The sequence below is a fragment of the Martes martes genome, assembly GCF_963455335.1.
Source record: "Martes martes genome assembly, chromosome: 6".
Taxonomy (NCBI): domain Eukaryota; kingdom Metazoa; phylum Chordata; class Mammalia; order Carnivora; family Mustelidae; genus Martes; species Martes martes.
The window spans coordinates 146188430-146208479 of record NC_137893.1 but is presented as its reverse complement, the minus strand read 5'-3'; the positions used below and the strand labels follow the sequence as shown (position 1 = coordinate 146208479).

The window sequence follows — 20050 nt, the reverse complement described above, 5'->3', positions numbered from 1 at the left end:
GGCTATGTGGCTTACCCCTCTCCCTCCAAGGGCAATAGGAAAGCCCAGACCCCTTGCCTTGAGGGGGTGCTGACTCTGGTGACATTTGTGCTCCCGACTTTCCACCTAGGTGGAGTCAAATGGGAGCAGATTTTTTTCTCCTGCTTATGCTGTTCCCACGCTCCCTCAGCAGACCATCAGAGGCAGAGCTCCGGCTGCATCGGATCCAACCAAAGACACACATCTTACTGACGCACAAATTTAGTGACTTCTTCCCTGTCGTCAAATTTAGTGACTTTATTCATCAGAAATGCCCCGCCCTGAAGGCCAAGTTCCTCCATAGCTCAGGCTGTGATTTATAAAACCACTTTATAAATGGTATCACTCTTTCTGTTTATCTTCTTTCTCTATTACAGTCAAGATGAGCTTGTGACGCCTGAATCTCTCCCTTTTGCTTCACTGCCTCCAAACCCTAAATGGCTTCCCATGTCAACCCTCTGTCTAAACGTGTTTGTCCTTCCCAAGTTGGCCTCTTCTCCCTCTTACCAAATTTGTTTCTGAATGACCTTCACTCCCCTGCCCAGAGATGTGCACGGACTCCAGATGCTAAGATGGTCTTGTCCTCTGCCCCCCGACCCCTTCCCACAGCAGGCTGCCTGGTGACTTTCGCTGAACTCCCTGGTCCCTGTTGCCACGTCTGCTTACCTGTTTCCTTCCTTCCCTCCGCAGTGGAGCCCTCGAGAGGAGGTGCTCCTCTGCACCCAGGATCTCCATTTCCCAGCACAGGGCGGCTAGGAAATGCCCACCGAACTGTTTATGGAAACGTTATGGAAGGAGACCTATGGTTGTGGTCAGAAAACTGCCTGTTACCGAGAGAAGAGTTTGTGAGCCAATTTGGAGAGAAACTTGAGTTGATTTGTGATTGCTTACAAATGTCAAACTGAATGAGTTGGAGAAGCCAACCCACCTAGGATGACTTGAGTGTGTCTTCAGATGTGTCAAAGCTACACACCTACATGTGATCTACAGGATATTGGAAAGAGAGTTTATATATATTTTAATAACTTTTCAAAGCCTCTTGCTTCCATCATTTAAGGGAGAACAGAATGCAGGCTGCACAAATCAACGCATATTCCAGAAGCTTGTGCAGGATCCTTGAAGGGGGAAGATAGCAGTGTTTAATACCCACTTTCCTATAGTCCAGTATTCACAGGCAGCGGAGATTAATAGTTTGGTCTATGGGCTCTGGAATTAATTTTCCTGCGTTTGTGTCTACTTCCATTAATTGCTAGCTTTCAGACCTTAGGAAAGTGATTTACTTACTTGTTACTTTCTCAGCAATAAAACAATGGTAGTCAAATTAAATTATTTAAAATTTGTGAAGCATTATATAAATGTTTGATGTTTGAAAGAGTAAAATCTCAGGGCGCCTGGGTGGCTCAGTGGGTTAAAGCCTCTGCCTTCGGCTCAGGTCATGACTTGTGATCTCTCTCTCTCTGTCAAATAAATAAATAAAATCTTTTTAAAAAGTACATTAAAAAAAAAAGAAAGAGTAAAATCTCTCCCAGACTGAAAGAGTGAAAATCAGCTCATGCTGAACAAGAAAAAAAAAAAAATCCACGTTTATCAGGCTGAGAGAATATACACAGATAAAACAGGCTGTGAAGTGAACAAGTAGGTAGCTGAAAAACACTGTAAATGCCCCCCCCCCCGAAATGACTACTACTACCATGATGCCCCAAACCAGTTTTGATATATCTGTTACTGGGAATACCTAATTGCTAAACCACCTTAGACTCATGATTGCACTCAGTTCTTAATTTAATGCTGGCTTCCCCTAATTACTAATCCCATCTCAGAAACATTAACCAAAAAAAAACCGAAACAAGATGGGATCAGGAGGGAGACAAACCATAAGAGACTCTTAATCTCACAAAACAAACTGAGGGTTGCTGGGGGGAGGGGGTAAGGAGAGGGTGGTTGGGTGATGGACATTGGGGAGAGTATGGGCTATGGTGAGCGCTGTGAAGTGCGTAAGCCTGATGATTCACAGAGCTGTACCCCTGGGGCTAACAATACATTATATGTTAATTAAAAAAAAAAAAAAAAAAACATTAACCAGTCCTGTTTCCCTGAGCCTCTACTCAGAATCCTTTAGCAGAAACCCGAATATTAGAAAAGACACTTCATATCTTTCACTTATAGGAGAGACCATTATATGGTTCCTCTGGAATGTTCTCCTTCTACTTCTTGACTGACAAATTAGACTTCTTTAGCCTATAACTTTGTTTCTAGAGATCTGGTGGTTCCTGGGTAAAGCTGCTCCAGCATTAATGTGTTGTTATAGGAGGATGTACGGATATCCTTGGATTTGTGTTCAACATCTCCTTGATATGTATTTTTCCCATATTTGTGTTTCTCATTTCTTCTTGTCTTTTTTTTATTGGATTTTTGGTTTTGCTGATTCCCCCCTTTATTTTACTTTTCTTCTCCTCCATTCAGCCATGTGGTATACATGTTTTCAGTTCTTTGTGGGCTCATTATGGATAATTTCATTGTGCATGGTTGACTTTACAAGCCTAAAGTCAAGCTGCTTCAAACCTTCTCCAAGAACTACAGCACTTTAACACACCTTACATCTAATTGCTTCTGCCTCTTAAACTATTCTGAGCCAGTATTTTAATTCCTACCTTTTTAATCAAAAAAGGAGACATCATTTGTCATCATCACTACCCTCTTATACTGGCAATGTTTGCTTATGTTTATCTATTTACCAGTATTTTTTCTCCTACAGTATAACTCTCCTAGATATATATATATATATATATATTTAGAAAATATATATATATATATATTTTGTAATTCTCAAAGAGTGAACTTGAACATTCCTTAGTAAAGTTTGTCAGTGGTGACATTGCTCTGTTTTACTTTATCTCCTATGATATTTATTTTATCCTCATTCTTGAAAGATAAATTTACTTTGTATAACCCTCTGGGTTGACAGCATTTTTTTCCCTCAACAGTTTCAAAATACATCTTGTCACTTCAGACTTTTATATTTTGCTTCTAAGAAATCATTATCAGTCTGCGCATCCTTTCCTCAGAAATCTTTTTTCTGGTTGCTTTAAAATCTTTTACTCTTTTGTATTATGAATTGCACTACAAAGTGTCTGATGAGATCACCTTCTATTTAATCTAAGACCGTGTTGTGCTTTCTGCGTCTGTGGAGATCCCATATTCCCTCACTTCTAGAAAATCATTCTCTCCCATCGCCTTCCTTATTACAATGGTGTTTAGCCTAAGTTCCAAGCCACCAGAGAGTGGCTCAGTTTTCTCTGGGAGTCTTCAATGTGTGCATGAGGAATAAGGGATAATAAATGCTTGCCTGATTTTCCCTTGTCCATCTGTCTTGAATCACAGAGTTCCCAGCTTGGAACTCAGAGGAGGAAAACCATTTCCCCACCGAAACCCCACGTGCACAGGAGGACTGTGGTGATTCTTGTCTTCTCCGGATCCACGCTTGTGATGTGCTCAGAAAACAGAATCTCCAGCCATCCCCTTTGTTATATGCCCGCACATAAAGAAAACCTCGAGAAAGAAAGGAAAGTGACTTCCATGTGTCTGGGAGCAGGTCCCCATTCGGATTCACAGCCTTGGGGCTTAGGGAAGGTGAGGAGGATCAGAAAAACGGGAAAGGCTGGATCCGGAAGCCTCGCTAATCGCTCATTTCCCCACCGCACATCCTTCCTAGGAATATAATTAAACCTAATTAAGACTGACAACACTTCTGAGCCGAACACTTGCTGGAATTGTGGAGGGACAGGGGAAGCTGTACTTCAGGGACTGAGATCCTGCCGAGGGTTTTCTCCTCCCTGACAGGCTGACAACTTTGCAAAGTGAAGTCTTGCTTTCAGTGCCTGTTAGCCAAGAGCTGGTCAAATCCAGAGGGTACAAATATGGCTTGGGGTGTGGGGTTCACCTGCCAGAAGGAGCGACAAATGGCTGGGCTGCGTGGAAGGGAGCAGGTGAGCACACCTGACCTGTCCTAGTCTCACTCCCTGAGGAACTTTCCCTCAGATGCAGGAACTTGCTTCTCTCTTTGACTAAGGAAGGCAGTTCGAGAGAGGGTCTGTGAGCCTGAGCCTCTGGCCTCCTGATCTTGCAAAGGTATGTCCCCGGGGCAGAGAGATGATGGGGACCAGTGCCCCAAATGTGCCTCCAGACATGGGGGAGCACTGTGTCCTGAGTTCAGGATGTGGTCCCCTGGGAGAGCTCTGGGGTGGCCTCTCAGAGAAAGGGCCCACATTCTTTATCCGGAAATCGAGAAGGGTCAGAGGGTTTTCGGTTCCCAGGAGCAGCTCTGTCTGCTTCAGCCTCCGTGGCCCCTGCATTATGCCTGTGTCAGCATCACTCACAGTGATAAAATCTGTAGCCCTCATTTGGTGCATTCCTGTGTTTTGCAAATGAGCCGGCTTTGTCTGCCCCCCCCCCCCCCCCCGTGTGTTCCAAATGCCCCAAGTGCACGTGTGTAATTGGAAGGTTTCTCCTGCATCTGTCCTTAAGCCTCCGGATCCTAATATTAACACCATCCATGTAAGCCAACTTCCCCCACCACACGCCAGCTGGATGGGGCATGTTAGTAGCCATGAGGATTAAAGTGACAGGGACTGTTGGCAAATCCCTACTTTTGCATCGCAGCTTGTGAGTACCCAGAGGCCGCCCACCTTCCCTTTACCAAGTCTTCCCTAGCAGGAAGCACTCTTCTTATTTCTTTGTGGAGAAGACAGGCTGAGAGGGACGGCACAGAGTTGGCCCAGCTGGTAGGGGTTCGATCCGGAATGGGCGTCACCCAACTGCCTGAGTGTAAAGCATGTCTTTTAAATAGTTTACTTGACCATTTCCAAAAAGTAATCTGGGAGAGTGTCATCCCTCCCCCCCTGTCACTGTTGCTATTATTCAGTCAGAAAGAAAGAGTTGTGGCTTATTAGGTGATACAGAAAGTGGTGCCAATTCGGATTCAAGCTTTGAAATCTGGGGAGGATGGAAAGAAGCCTCGAAAAAGGGGAAACGTTTTATACAGAGGAGTATTGAATATAGGCCATTAAATTTTTACAACTTTGGGAGGGTATGGGGCAGAGTGGAAAGGCTTCTCAAGTGTATAGAATCCATGTAAATCCTGGAAGTTAAATTAAACATCCTGGTTTCTTTCATTTGAGGAAAATTGTCAGCAGTTTTATATAAATTCTAGGTGAAAAATGAGATTGTTTAGGTTAATGGTGAAAGAGTAACAAGTTTCTATCCAGGCCTAACAGGTTGTCAATGGGCTGGGAGTGGTAACAATGGAGTCAATTCTGTTGTTAACCAGGTTGGGAAAACAGAGATGGGTAAAGCTGACTGCTAAATTACCTGAAAACATTGTTTCTCCGGGGTTATTCAGGAGTGGTGAAGGCCATTACAACCCTTGGTTTTAGTGATTTCTCTTTTCCTACGGAAGATGCCCCTCCCCGCTTTGCTTCACTTCACCATTATTAGGGATCCCTGATTCAGAAACTGCCCTCATTTCCTGACAGCTCCCAGTTCCTTGTTAATTGTCTTTTCCTAACCCCTACCCCCCAGGGAAGTAGTACCACCTCCTGAACCTATCCAGGCTTCCCATAGAGTCTCCTCCGATTCCTCAGTGAGACTCAGACCTCCTATACTGACCCTTGCAGGCAGCAATCCAAGGTCCCCCCAGATCCTTGCCCAGGCTACGCCACATCGGATCTGAGTCTGTGCGGCCCACGCACTGTTTCTGGAGGTCTTAGTCTTTAAAAGATGGGGGTCCTATCTCAAAAGGCTATGCTGTTTGATTTGATGTTGAGAACTAGGAAAACCCACTAAAACTTGCAAACAATGAACTCACAGAATCATTCTGGGCTTTAAAAGACAAGTTTGGAAATATTCAAGTGTATGCATCAGAGATGCAGAAATTGGAATAATCAGGAGGCAAACCAGGAAATTGTCATACTAATGAAACTGCGGTATGTGTTGGATGCTGAACATAAGAAGGGGCACGGTGACAGAGAAGACAGGCTCAGTTTGGAGTTCTGAAGGACGTGGAAGCAAGAGGGGTTATTAAGTCTCTGTTGTGGGGTTTGGGGAGGTGGGGAGGTTATGAAGACTCAGACTTTTGTGGAGTTGGCTGATGGTAATATCACACGAGAAAGTAGAAAACATGGGGTGACATCAGGTTGGGGGACTTTTAGTTCAATTCCGCACATGCTGAGATTGAACCTATCTGGGATACATAAACTATCGAGCACATAGGTTGTCTTTGCTGGCATGGAGGGAGCCAGAAACCAAAATCTAGATTGCAAATTTAGGATTTTGTATTCTTGTTCCCGATATTGCATTTGTAACTACACAGAATAACCTACAAAGACTGCTCCCAGGGAAAGGAATAGAGTTCTCAGCACAAAATGCTGCTCCATTACATGTACCCTGACTGTCCAATATACAGTAGAAAGGCCCTTTGATGAATTATTCTTTGCAGATATATATCATCATTGCTGTTGCTTTCTTCGAAGGGTGCTTGCCGGATTCAGACATTTCTGCCCATGTGATGAGAAATGGTTGTGAACGATATCAAAGGACCAGGATTTCTCTTTCTCAGTGGACTGGGCATTGTGGGGAACGTCTTTGTTGCTGTGAATTACATGTGCATTTTCTTTTGGGACACTAAAAAGAAATCTACACATCTAATTCTCATCCACTTGGCTTTTACAAATATCATAATCCTTTTTTCCAAGGTAACGCTAAAAACGATAGAAATTTTTGGCTGGAGAAACTTTCTGGATGGCACAGCCTGTAAAATCCTTGTGTACGTGGTGCGGGTGGCCCGGGGTCTCTCAATTTGCACCAGCAGCTTCCTGACTGTGGTCCAGGCCTCCACCATCAGCCCCAGAGCCTCCAAGCGTGCCAGCTTCAAGCCAGCATCTACATGGTGCATCCTTCCCTTTTTCCTCTTCTTTTGGGTTCTCAATTCCTTGGTCAGCGTGAACTTACTCTATTACATCAAAAACGTCAGAAGGCTAAACAGATCACAAATTGATGAAAATGATGGCTACTGTTATTTCCTACCAGCAAGCCAGATGATGAAGTGGATTTTTCTCATTCTCATGGTCCTGAGAGATGTCCTGTTTCTGGGTCTGATGGGCTGGGCCAGTGTCCACATGGTACGCGTTCTCCGTAATCACCACCAGCATGCCCGCTACCTGCAGAAACCCAAGGTTCTCAACAACAACGCCCCTGAGATAAGAGCTGCTCACAGTGTTCTCCTGCTGATGCTTTGTTTTCTTTTCTTTTATTCGATAGATTGTATTATTTTATTATGCTTGAATTCCTTCTTAGAGAATAAGTCTTTCCTGTTACATATTCAAGAATTTCTAACTCTTGGCTATGCAATTGTCAGCCCATTCGTGCTGATTCACAGAGATAGACACGGGGTTGAATGTTTGGCACACTTACTGAAACTAGAAAAATGTCTGTTTTGTCATTGATCCTTTCAGTAAGGAGGTTTGAAATAGCTATTTTGCTGTGCTGTGTTTAAAAATAAAATGGGTACAGGTTACGTGAACATGTAACAAATATGTTAAAGATGGAATGAAACTTGTTCTCATACAAGAAACTGAGGAACTTGGGCCCTGAGCTGACACAGGAGACCATGACCAGGGACTCAGCCTTCGTGTTTTCCATTCCGACCCCCTCAAGAAGTAGCTTAAATTCTCATGTTGGTAAGATGGCTCCTTCACAGCCAAGGCTCCAGGAGTAGGAAGCAAGAAAACAATTTGGCCAAGTTTACCAAAATTACAAGTGCATTTACCCTTTGACGCAGTAATGCCACTTCTAGGACCTGATCCCATAAATATAATGGTTTATGTGAGAATCCCGTAGAAACATACTACACATTGCAGAGTTGTTTTTTAAGAAACACCTTATATATCCAGCCAAAGAGTTTATTTTTCTAGTTATTTGAAAGCATCCCTACCTCCAGAAATATCCATCCTTCCAAAGGGATTTTATGAAATTTATGAAAGAATGGGCAAGTTCGAAAGTACAGATAGGGTGTGACATCCATGGGAGATTTTATTCAATGAAAGAAAAGCAATTCCAGAGTAATAGTATCAAATGGAATAAAATATAGTTAATTTGATGTTATATACATGAATAATCTCTGGAAAAATAAAAGATAAACTGTAAGAATGGTTTCCTGGTTCGAGAAAAAGCAGGTAAATGGAGGCCTAGTTGGCAGAAGTTCATTTTATATCATTCTGTATGTTCTGATTGACTAACCATGTGAATGAATCTTTTTGTTTTTAGTTTTTTTAGATTTTTATTTATTTATTTGAGAGAAAGATAGCGAGAGAGAAAGAGGGCACAAGCAGGGGGAGAGGGAGAAGCAGGGTCCCCACTGAGCAGGGAGCCTGATGTGGAGTTCAGTCCCAGGACCCTCCAACAGTGACCTGAGACTTAGGCAGATGCTTAACCAACGGAGCCACTCAGATGCCCCAGTGAATGTATCTTTTTAAATGAACTAAGTTTGAAACCAGTTAATGGGGTTTTTTAGACACTATTTGTGAGTGCTCTGGTATACCCACAATGCAATCAGTGTCTTTATTATCAAAGAACACAAAATAATCTGGCTTTACATTAATTTAAAAGAAGAATTTAGTTCTTAACTTCTGAAATCAGAATTAATTGTAAGCATGTGTGTACAGTGTATGGTTCTGGCAATAGTGTGTCTGATGAAGCCATCTTGAAAAATAGCTGATACTTTCTTATTTATTACCAATGTTTATAATACAAAATCTTGGAATTGATATAAATAGCCTTTCCCTCCATTTCTAACAATCTCTTTTCAGTTTTGTTAATGCACGAATGTGGGTATTTTATTCTGTTCTAGACACTAGTAATTAGCTACTTCTTTTTGACTTCATTATACCATGTCCACACAGCTTTAATAACCTACTTCCATTAGTATGTTATACTGGAAATTTTTTTAAAGCTTATTTTCCTCATAGTATTGTGGGTGCCCAAGGGCTCCAGAACAGAGAATTTCATAAGCTTGTAGTCTTCCCAGATCTGTGTACAGCAGAGGAAGCTGAGAGTCTTGACCAGCTGTCCGAGGACAAGCCTGTGGGTCCTGAAGGAGGACATCAGAGGTCACAGAGGGAAATGAGCTCGGGCTCAACTCAAGGAGGTGTCAGTGTTGCATGCGCTGCTCTCACCCACTCGCCATTTCTCTTCATTATAAAGAGCCCAAAACGCTAAATATATTCACAGGCAGGGCTATGAGGTTTTCCGTGGTTACTGTACTAGGGGATGTGGAAGAGGTGCTACGAAGTTTATTTCCTGAAGATAGAATCCTTTCCCAAGGAGACGAATTGGAAAAAGCCAGGAGAGGAGGTGTGAGGGCTGGGCCAGCCCCTAGAGGGCAGTCCTGAAGCTCTGAGATGAGTCTGAGAATATTTTTATGTTATTATTTCCAGTTTTCAGTGTGTTTTTAAATTGCTATAACAAAATGCCTTTACCTTTTTTTAAAAGAAAATTTTAGAAAAATATTTTTTAGTAAATTATCTTAAGGATCATAGTTTTTAAACAGCAGGCAATGTAATTGCACAAACTAGTTGACATCTGAGGAGGGAAAAAAATTCCAACCATGTTCCTGAATGGATAGATCTCAAACATCTATCTATCAATCTAAAACCTATATTCAATTGTTATATAAATATAAAAAATGAAATTTCTATTATCCTGGAGAATCTGGCTTACTCAAGTATAGTGGTAACACTGTAAAGTAAAACAACAAATTTGGAAACTGGCTAATCTGGTGGGTTGCTAAAAAGATTTGACCAATTAATTCTCCTAATTCTGAATAGATTAAAAACAAAAGCTCTTCAAGGAGTATGCTACATGTCAAGAGAATAGATTCGATTGGGTAAAATTGAGGAATAATCTGCAAAGTCTGCTCTAAAAAATTAAATGTCACAAATGCAGGAATACTGCCTTAAGGAAGGAAGGGGTGAACAGCAGAGGTCATATAGTCAGTAAAGATGAAGGTAACCTTCTGCAGCTGAAACTCAGGACACTGAACAGATTTTCTTTCTCTCCTTTTTTTTTTTTTTTTTTCTCCTTCTCCTTTTAAAAAAAATTTATTGATATAAGTGATCTGGACACCAAAGTGGGCCTGGAACCCCTGACTCCCAGATCAAGAGCCCCAGGCTCTATCCACTGAGCCGGCCAGACGTGCCCTGAACAGATACCTGGAGGGAGCATGTCCCCAAATGGAAATGCCAGGAGGAGACTTTTGAAAATATTCATGCATCTGTCACAGCAAAAGCATACAAGCGACGAAGGTGGGACTTGAACCCACGCGTGCAAAGCACAATGGATTAGCAATCCATCGCCTTAACCACTCGGCCACTTCGTCTCCACACTCTGTCTTTTCGTGTCCTTTATTCCAGAGTTGACACTCGGGAACTCCTGGCTGTCTTGGATGGAAGGACACGCAGGAGGCGGCTCGGGGACGGCCGGGGGACCTGGGCATGGCCGGCTCCCATACGAGCGGACCAAGGAGTGGACTGGAAAACTCGCCATGGGGAAAGGCGGGATTAGCGCTCCCAGGAGTCAGGACAGGGGTCGAGAGGCGACAAGCAGCAGCACCTTGTCGAGGGTCAGGCTCCCCGGCGCGGGCGGCCGGTCCCCCGGGGGCGCATGCGCGCAGGCGGTGGGCGTGGCCCGGCTGCGCGGGAACCTGTTGACGGTCTGCACCTGCGCTCCCAGGGCGCCGCCTGAGCCCCCAGCGCGCAGACGCGCTCGCGGAGCCGGTGTGGCAGGAGCCCACCTCAGGGCCCTGGCGAGTCGGCACCGGGGATTCGTGGTAAGTTAGTCTGGGAGGTTAGACGACGGGTCCGAGCGCGGCCGTGCTGCGTGTCCGCTCCGTGTCCTCACCGCCTCGACGCCGCCGGGTGACAGTGCGCAGAGAAGACCCCTTAACTCGTGGGGCTCTTTCCCCGCTGCTCCGCCTCAGAGCAACGGTGAGTTCAGTGTCATAATAGTTTCAGATGTAAAAGTCCGTGACTCGGCACTTCATTCAACCCCCACGTCTCATCCCAAGTGCCCCCCCAAACCCCCGTCCCCTATTGCCCCCCCACCTCCTCTCTGGTGACCGTCAGTGTGTCTCCAGACTTCAGAGTCTGTTCTTGGTGCCCCCGACCCCGCCTTGTTCCTGTGTTTTGTGTCTTAAATTCCACAGGTGAGTGAAATCATACGGTACTTGTCCTTCTCTGTCGGACTGATAGCGCCCGGCGTTAGACTCTCTAGCTCCATCCGGGTGGTGGCAAATGGCAAGATTTCATTCTTTTTTGCAGCTGAGTAGTATTCCATTGTGTGTGTGTATACGGCCTTTCCTCCTTATCCGTTCATCAGTGGATGGGACTTGGGTGTTCCCATAGTTCGGTAACTGCAAATAATGCTGCTCTAGACATCAGGGTGCGCGCACCCCTTCGAAGTGATGCTTTAGTCTCCTTCGGGTAAACACCCAGTAGTGCAATTGCTGGGTTGCTCAAGACTAACCTTCGGAAAAGAGAACTGCCCTATGAAGCTTAGTCTGGAGCAAGTTTTCTCGAGGTGGCAAGAGAGAGGATGTCCCGGGCGGTGGAAGGGGCTGAGCAAAGGCAGGGAGGCTCCCGGTCCCAAGAGGAGTGCTGAGGCGTCCCTAAGAGTTCACGCTCCTGAGTCACAGCCCCTCAGGTCCAGTATTTGCCTCGTGGACTAGTCATTGTTATTTTTTAAAGTTGGGGTTTTTTTTTTTTTAATTAGAGATTGTTACAAACAGTAAAGTTTGGAAGGTCAATTTATAGCACCAAGTTTATTCTTGTGTATGGTGTGAAGAATAGATCTAATTTTAGTTTTCTCCAGATATATAATTGAATCAAAAGGCTTTATGAAAACCTTTTTCTCCAGGATTTGAAATACCACTTTTATCTTGGACTAGACCCGTATAGGTAGTTGTAACTGTGAAATTTCCATTCGGCCCACTGTCTGGCTGCCTACTCATGCGCCAGTGACATACTGTTGATTAGAGATGTTCTGTTGTGTGTTTTAACGAGGGGGTCAGTTTCCCTTAAAGGTTTTCTCTTCCATATTTTCCTTATTAACTTAATGGTAAACTTTTCGAGCTCCATGAGGAAGCTCGCTGGTTATTTTTATTGGGATCCACTAAGTTTGCAAATGGCTTAGGAACTCTTTCCTCCAGTTTCCCTGCTGCCATAATGGTGCCGTGAATGTCCTGGCTGATGCTCTCAAGAGCATTAACAGAGTTGAGAAGAGGCAAATGCCATGTTCTTATTAGGCCAAGCTCCCAAGTCATCGTCTGATTTCCAGCTGTGATGATGAAGAGTGGGTACATGGCTGAATTTGAAACCACTGTTGACCACAGCGCTGAGAAAATTGTTGTGAACCTCACGGGCAGGTTAAACAAGTGTGGAATCATCAACTCTCGATTTGATGTAAAACTGAAAGATCAAGAAAAATGGCAGAATAAACTTCTCCTGTCCCACCAGTTTGGTTCCATTGTCCTGACAACCTCAAGTTGGTATTGTGGACCAGGAAGAAGCAAGATGAAAACCAAGAGGAGGGAAACTCCTGGGATTCTTTTTCTAGGGATGTAATGCATACATGCAAATAAAATGCCTCAATGGACAAACACATTAAAATAAATAACTTGGGGAGAACTCAGTTCCTGATGATGATGTGACATCCTAATCAAGAAGGAGGGTTGTCTTTCCATTTGTTGAAGACTACTCTGTCTTTCAGTAGTGTTTTAAGTTTTTGCTGAGATTTTGTTGTTTTTTTAAGTGAGGTTTCCTAATGCATTATATCCCCTAACTAGTAATTATTTGGGTATAGAAATGATATTTTTTAAAAATTTCTTAAAAGATTTATTGATTGATTTGAGAGAGAGAGCAAACAAGGAGGGGGAGGGACAGAGGGAGAGAATCTCTCAAGCAGAACAGGCACTGAGCTCAGAGCCTGACATGGGGCTCGATCCCACCACCCATGAGATCATGACCTGAGCTGAAACGAAGAGTCGGATGCTCAACCAACTGAGGCACCCAGGTGCCCCAGAAATGCTGTTATTTTTACATGTTAATTTTATATTATCTTGCTGAATTGTATTCTGGTTTATTTGAATTAGTTTTATCATTGATTTGCTAGGGCAGCATTGCATAATGGAAATTTCCTTGGCAGAAATATCCTGTGCCCTCGCTGTCCAGTGTGGTAGCCACCCGCTACCTGTGGCCGTGAAACACTTGAAATGTGTGACTGAGGAAACTGAATTTTTAAAATTTATTTTATTTGATGAGTTAATTTAAATGTAAGTAGCCAAGTGTGGCTATTGGCTTCTGTTCTGGTGTACCTCTAGAGGTTTCCCTATATACTATATGTCACCTGTAAATATAGTTGTCTATCTTCTTTTCCAGTTCTTAGACCTATAATTGCTCTCTTTAGTCTGTCAGGAAAATGTTTTATATGTAATGAAAATAATAGGCATCCTTGCATTGTTTCTGCCATTAGTGCAAATGCTTTCAGGGTTTCCACATTAAGATCTTGGCCTTAGGATTAAATTACGTATTTTTTAATCATGCTAAGGAATAATTAATTCTTCTATTTTTTTCTCAAGGGTTTTTCTTAAAAATGGGTGAATTTTGTCCGAGGCATTTTCAGCATCAATGGAGGTGATCATGTAATCATGTGGGGCTTTTTTCCTCCTTAGAACTCTTAATTTGATGTCATATTAATAGCTCTCCTAATACTGAATCATTGTTCTATTTCTAGTATAGACCCTGCTTCTTCGTCGTAGGTTAATATTGGGTAACGTTTTATTTTCTCAATATTGACTAACATTTTATTTCAGGTTTTTGCATTGGTTTTCAGAACATGTTGGTCTGAAATTTTCTTTTTGTGCATATGCTAACTTTATTGGGTTTGGGTATTAATATTATACCTGTTCATTAAAAGAACTTGGAAGTTTTCTCTCATTTCCTATCAACTGAAACAAGTTACATGGTATTGGAACTGTTTGTGCCCCAACGGTTTTGTGAAATGCCCTAGTGAAACCATCTGAGGTGTTTTGTTTTGTTTCATTTTGTTGATTATGGTATTTTCTTGATTACTTTTCATCTTCTGTGGAAGTTTGGGATTGCCATCTTCAAAATACATGCTTTTGAAGATTTCCCAGACTTCCTGTGGGTCAAACAGTGTTTGGAAGGATATATGTTTTTCAGAAACTGTTTGTTTTGCCGTGAGAGGCACCCCCAGAATGTTTCGTTGATCACTTTGCTCCTCTCTGCCTCCTCCTTGCACTCTAATCTGAAACTAGAAGATGTAGGTTGAAGTGATGAGTGTCCTTTGGCCTTTGTTGCTTGTCTAGTTAATAGGTTAACCATAGCTCAGAGTCTGGCTCTGGTGGAGAAAACTGACTTTTTTCAGAGTATATGCTTCCCAGTGAGGATTGTCCAGTTTTGAAAGTACTGTCACCGGCTAATTACTAAGGGAAATTAGGAAAGTGAAAACACCTGCGTTATGAACTATTCCAAATTAAAATGTATTCAATTGATTATCCAGTGTTTACGGTTGGATCTCCAGCTTATAAAGATATCCAAGCCAAACAATTTGTAGTCTCCAAGGCACTTGGCTATGAGTAATAAGTAAATACTTACAATCCATTTCCTTTCTAGACAAGCAAGGTTATGTTTCTCTTCTTCATCTGTGTATCTACAAATTACAGCATATTTTAGTCTCAGTAAAAACTGTTGCATGAGATTTCCTCCTCAGTCGCTGCTAAACATTGCGCCTCCCCGTGGCTCTCCAGGCTCCTTCGGGTCACCACTCTCCCCAGCCAGCATGCCCTAATCTGTACGCCAGTGGGGCGATGCAGCACCTTACATAGATACGGAGAGAGGGACAGTGATCTAGAAACATACACTGTTTCTCCAGCACTGTGTTTGTGCGGTGAGTCTAACAGGTGGTGTCTGCTGGTCAGAGTCCAACTAGGAGGCAGAAACTACCCCAGTTCCTTGCACGGGGTGAATTTAATATCGAGACTCACTCCATCATGACAAGGTTATTAACATGGCAACTCTGAGTATAAAAGACAACGTGAAGGTTTAGCAAAGACAGCGACCCTAGGAAGCAGCTGGTAACCCTAGGCCCAGGGAGCAAAGAAAGAGGCTGGAATGACTGATGCACTAACAGCCGAGAAGCACCACGGAGCTGACACAGAGGATGAGGGCTGCTGTGACTGATCCTGGACAAGGGGACCCAGGACCTGGGGCTAAACGTCAGATGAGGAGGAGAGAGATGAGGATGAGAGTGGGAAGCAGCTGCTGCCCCTGCTGCCAGGGCTGGGGAAACTGTAAGAAGGATGCTCCCCCCGCAGGAGGCAGGTGCTGCTCCAGGCTCAGATGGAGGTTCCCCGCGACCACCTGCCTCCCCTTGTCCTTTCCCCCAGGTCCTGAGGGTGAGGGCAGCCCTGAGCCTTCTTGGTGTATTGTATCCCGTCCTTTTCCCAAAGCTGAGCTCTCGGGTTCCGCACTCACAGGAGGCTTCCCAGGGCCAATTCACCGGGGTGAAAGGACAGCGAAGAACAATCCTTCTTTCCAACTCTTGTGGGCCGTGGTCTGTGTGGAGAGCTCCGTGGGTCCTGGATCCCTGCGCCCCCTGGGGCCTAATCTCCTTCCGAGTCTCCGCAGGTGCAGGGGAGCCAGGCCTCCAGCATGTTCGGTCCTGGAGGCCCGGGAGTTTGGGAGTTCGGAGGGAGGTTGGTTGCCTCCAGTCTCAGCCACCAGGGGAGGCCAGCAGGTCGCAGCCCTCTGATCCGTCACCGCAGTTCAGGTCCTCCTCTTCGCCTGCATTCAGGTGCCTTTTCCTTAACGGTGAAGGACGGTGGGTATTGGGGCAGGGGACAGGGCTCCTCTCTGCCCTGGTCTCGCTGGTCTCCGTCCCTGGGGCTGTTCCACCCGTCCCGCCCGGCACCCTCCCCACACTGCAAACCTCAGCACTATGACTTATCATCCATCAGGTTCCAGGCAACCAAATTCCTGGATGAGGAGCCCCAAGTTCCCTTCCAGATGCTTGCAAGTCCAGGGATAAAGGTGTTTTACCCTCAGCAACTGCAATGTGGTCAACCACTTCCTGTGTGATGGGACCTCTTGAACCCTTGTTGAGTTATGGGCAAAGTCAAGCCCAGTCGAGATGCAGCCCCACCTACACCCCTGAGAACTGCAAGTACCCCCAGTTTAACCCCACTTTGGGAAACCCCCTGGGAGCCCCTGTAGAGTAAAATTAACAGACAACATTATAGTAGGTTCAGGTGTACAACATACTGATTCAACGGTTCTGTACATTACTCAGTGCTGACCACAATTCTGTCATCATCTTCTTGCTGGGGGAGGGTCTTGCCTTGGTATTGATGGAGGCTGACTAATCAGGGTGGTAGTTGCTCAAGGCTGGGGTGGCTCTGGCCATTTCCTAAGATAAGACCACAATGAAGTTCGCCCCATCTTGCTCTCACAAATGCTTTCTCTGTAGCATGTGATGCTGTTTGATAGCATTTTCCACACAATAGAATTTCTTTCACAATTGGAGTCAATCCTTGCAAACCCTGCCACGGCTTTATCAACTAAGTCACTGTAATATTCTCAATCCCTCGTTCTCAGGTCAACAGTTTTCACAGCATCTTCTTCAGGAGTAGGTTCCTGCTTACTTTCTTTGACTCATCCTTCGGAAGCAAGTCCTTGTCTGTCACAGTTTGGTGATGAGATTGCAGGAACACAGTCACATGCCAAGGCTCCACTTCTAATTCTTCTCTTCTTGACATTTCCACCACCACTGAAGTCTTGAAGCCGTCGAGGTCATCCATTTGTTGGAAGTAAGTTCTCCCAAACTTCTGTGAATATAAGTATTTTGACCTCTTCCCATGAAACTCAAATGTTCTGAATGGCTCCTAGAAGGGTGAATCTTTTCCAGGAGGTTTTCAATTTACTTTGCCCAGAGCCATCAGAGGAATCACTATGTATGGCAGGTCTAGCTTTACAAAATGTATTTCCAAAATAATAAGACTTGAATTCAAGCGTTTTCCTTCATCCATGCACTGTAGAATGGATGTTGTGTCAACAGGCCTGAAAACAAGCTTGATCTTGTACGTCTCCATCAGAGCTCTTGGGTGACAAGCGGCATTGTTAGTGAGCAGTCATATTTTGAAAGGAATTTTTTTCTTTTTTAAGATTTTATTTATTTATTTATTTGACAGAGATCACAAGTAGGCAGAGAGGCAGGCAGAGAGAGAGGGTGAAACAGGCTCCATGCTGAGCAGAGAGCCTGATGTGGGGCTCGATCCCAGGACCCTGGGATCATGACCTGAGCTGAAGGCGGAGGCTTTAACCCACTGAGCCAACCAGACACCCCTAGAGGAATTTTTTTCTAAACAGTAAGTCTCAACAGTGGGTTTTAATATTCAGTAAAGCATGTTGTAAAAAGATGCAGGCTTTGTACCACTTATAAAACCCAGACAGAGTAAATTTAGCCTAATTTTAACAGGCCCTAGAATTCTCAGAACTGTAAATAAGCATTGACTTCACCTTAAAGCCACTGACTGCAGTAGCCCCCAACAAGAGAGTCAGCCTGTGCTTTGAAGCATTAAGCTTAGGCATTGACTTCTCCTCTCTAGGTAGGAAAGTCCTAAATGGCATCTTCTTCCAATAGAAGGCTGTTTTGTCTACTTTGAAAGTCTGCTGTTTAGGGTAGCCACCATCATTAATTCTCTCAGCTCGATCTTCTTGAGAATTTACTACAGCTTCCCCATCAGCACCTGCTGCCTCACCTTGCTCCTGTATGTTATGGAGATGGCCTCTTTCCTTAATCTACCAAACCAACCGCTGCTAGTTTCAATCTTTTCTTCTGTAGCTTCCACATCTTTCTCAGCCTTCACAGTATTGAAGAGAGTTAGCATCTTGCTCTTGGTGAGGTGTTGGCTGAAGGGAGTATTGTGCCTGCTTTGATCTTCTCTCCAGACCACTGAGACTTTCTCTGTATCAGCAATGGGGCCATTTCACTTTCTTACATCCATGTGTTTGCTGGAGTAGCACTTTTCATTTCCTTCGAGAACTTTCCCTTCTTGTCTACAACTTGGCCAACAGTTTGGCACAGGAGGCCAGTCTTTCAGCCTGTCTTGGTTTTAGACATGCCTTCCTCATTAAACTACACCATTTCTAGCTTTTGATGTAAAATGAGGCATGTGTAACTCTCAGAACACTTGAACAATTTGAGGCCAGTATAGGGCTATTAATTGGCCTAATTTCAATATGGTTGTGTCTCGGGGAATAGGAAGCTGGAGGATAAAAAAAGAGATAGGGGAAAGGTCAGTCGATGGAGCAATCAGAACACACACATTTATTGATTAAGTTCACCATCTTATATGGGTGCAGTTCCTGGCACCCCAACACAATTACACTGGTGACATCACAGATTACAGATCACCATAATCAATATAATAATAATGAAGAAGTTTAAAGTATTGTGGGGATTGCCAATATGTGACCCAGAGACACAGGTGAACAAACGCTGTTGGAGAAATGGTGCCAACAGACTTGCTGTGCAAAGGGTTGCCACAGACCTGCAATTTATTAGAAATGCAGTATCTGTGAAATGCCACAGAGTGAAGCGCGATAAAACAAGGTGTGCCTGCCAATAGGACAGCTCCATAATGTTGTGATCTAATCAGATACCTGCTGAATGTCAAGCATATGCAGTTGTTTTTAGTTGCCCCTCTTTTTTATATCATAAACATATATTTGTTTTGACTAGAGAGGATCTTGAAATTCAAAGATAGTTTAGCTGTGAAAGACATCTTAAGCTCATTTTTATTCTCAATCTGGCCAGCAAAAATGATGACAGGGGAAAAAAAAACATAACCATAAGGCTTAAGAATCTATAGGCAAGACATAAGTTCAGCAACAGCTTTCAAATACAGTAGAAAGAAGAAGTAATGAGATTTACCTTTGTTTTTAATAAGAAGCTTTTAATAAAAATCATTGAGAGTATTTCAAAACCTAGAGAGTTAATAAGAAACTTTCGTGATAAAAAAGAGCTTTTGCTTTCTGGGCAGAAAATAACTTATCTATTTTATTTTAGTTTACTTTTATTTAAATTCAATTAGCCGGGGCACCTGGTGGGTTAAGGCCTCTGCCTTCGGCTCCGGTCATGACCCCAGGGTCCTGGGATCGAGCCCCACATCGGGCTCTCTGCCTGGCTCTCTGCCTACTTGTGATCTCTATCTGTCAAATACATAAATAAAATCTTTAAAAAAAATAAAAAATAAATTCAATTTGCCCACATATAGTAGTACATCAATAGTTTTTGGCGTAGTGTTCAATGATGCATTAGTTGCTTATAACACCCAGTGCTCATCACATCACATGCCCTCTTTAACGGCCAATACCCAGTTACCCCATCCCTCAACCCACCTCGCCTTTCGCAACCCTCAGTTTGTTTCCCAGAGTCAAGAGTCTGTCATGATTTGTCTCCCTCCCTGATTTCTTCCCATTTAAGTTTTTCCTCCCTTCCTCTATGATCCTCTGTGCTATTTCTTATCTTCCACATATGAGTAAAACCATATGATGATTGTTTTTCTCTGATTGACTTAGTTCACTTAGCATAGTAACCTCTAGTTCCATCCATGTCGATGCAAATGATAGGTATTCATGACTGAGTAATATTCCATTATATAAATGGACCACATCTTCTTTATCCATTCGTCTGTTGAAGGGCATCTCAGCTCCTTCCACAGTTTGGCTATTGAAAATATAAAGGACCTACTATAGGCAGATAATAGATACACTAGCAGATATCAATCCCCTGTTATAAATCTATAGTAATAAGGAAGTATACATTTGTTCCAAGGATAGGTAAACTGATCAATCCAACAAGATACTGAATCCAGACTATGTATTTATAATCATCTGATTTACAA

At 43.6% G+C, this 20050-nt stretch overlaps 1 protein-coding gene across 1 annotated transcript; it reads left to right on the top strand.

Moving 5' to 3' along the window:
* Window positions 1–6587: 6587 nt before the first annotated feature.
* Window positions 6588–7488, top strand: LOC308344429 (putative vomeronasal receptor-like protein 4; the record flags this gene model as incomplete). The annotated part of the gene is given in 2 exon segments (XM_080805971.1): window positions 6588–7472; window positions 7474–7488. Coding segments are annotated over 2 exon segments (900 nt in total).
* Between the last annotated feature and the right edge of the window lie 12562 nt (window positions 7489–20050).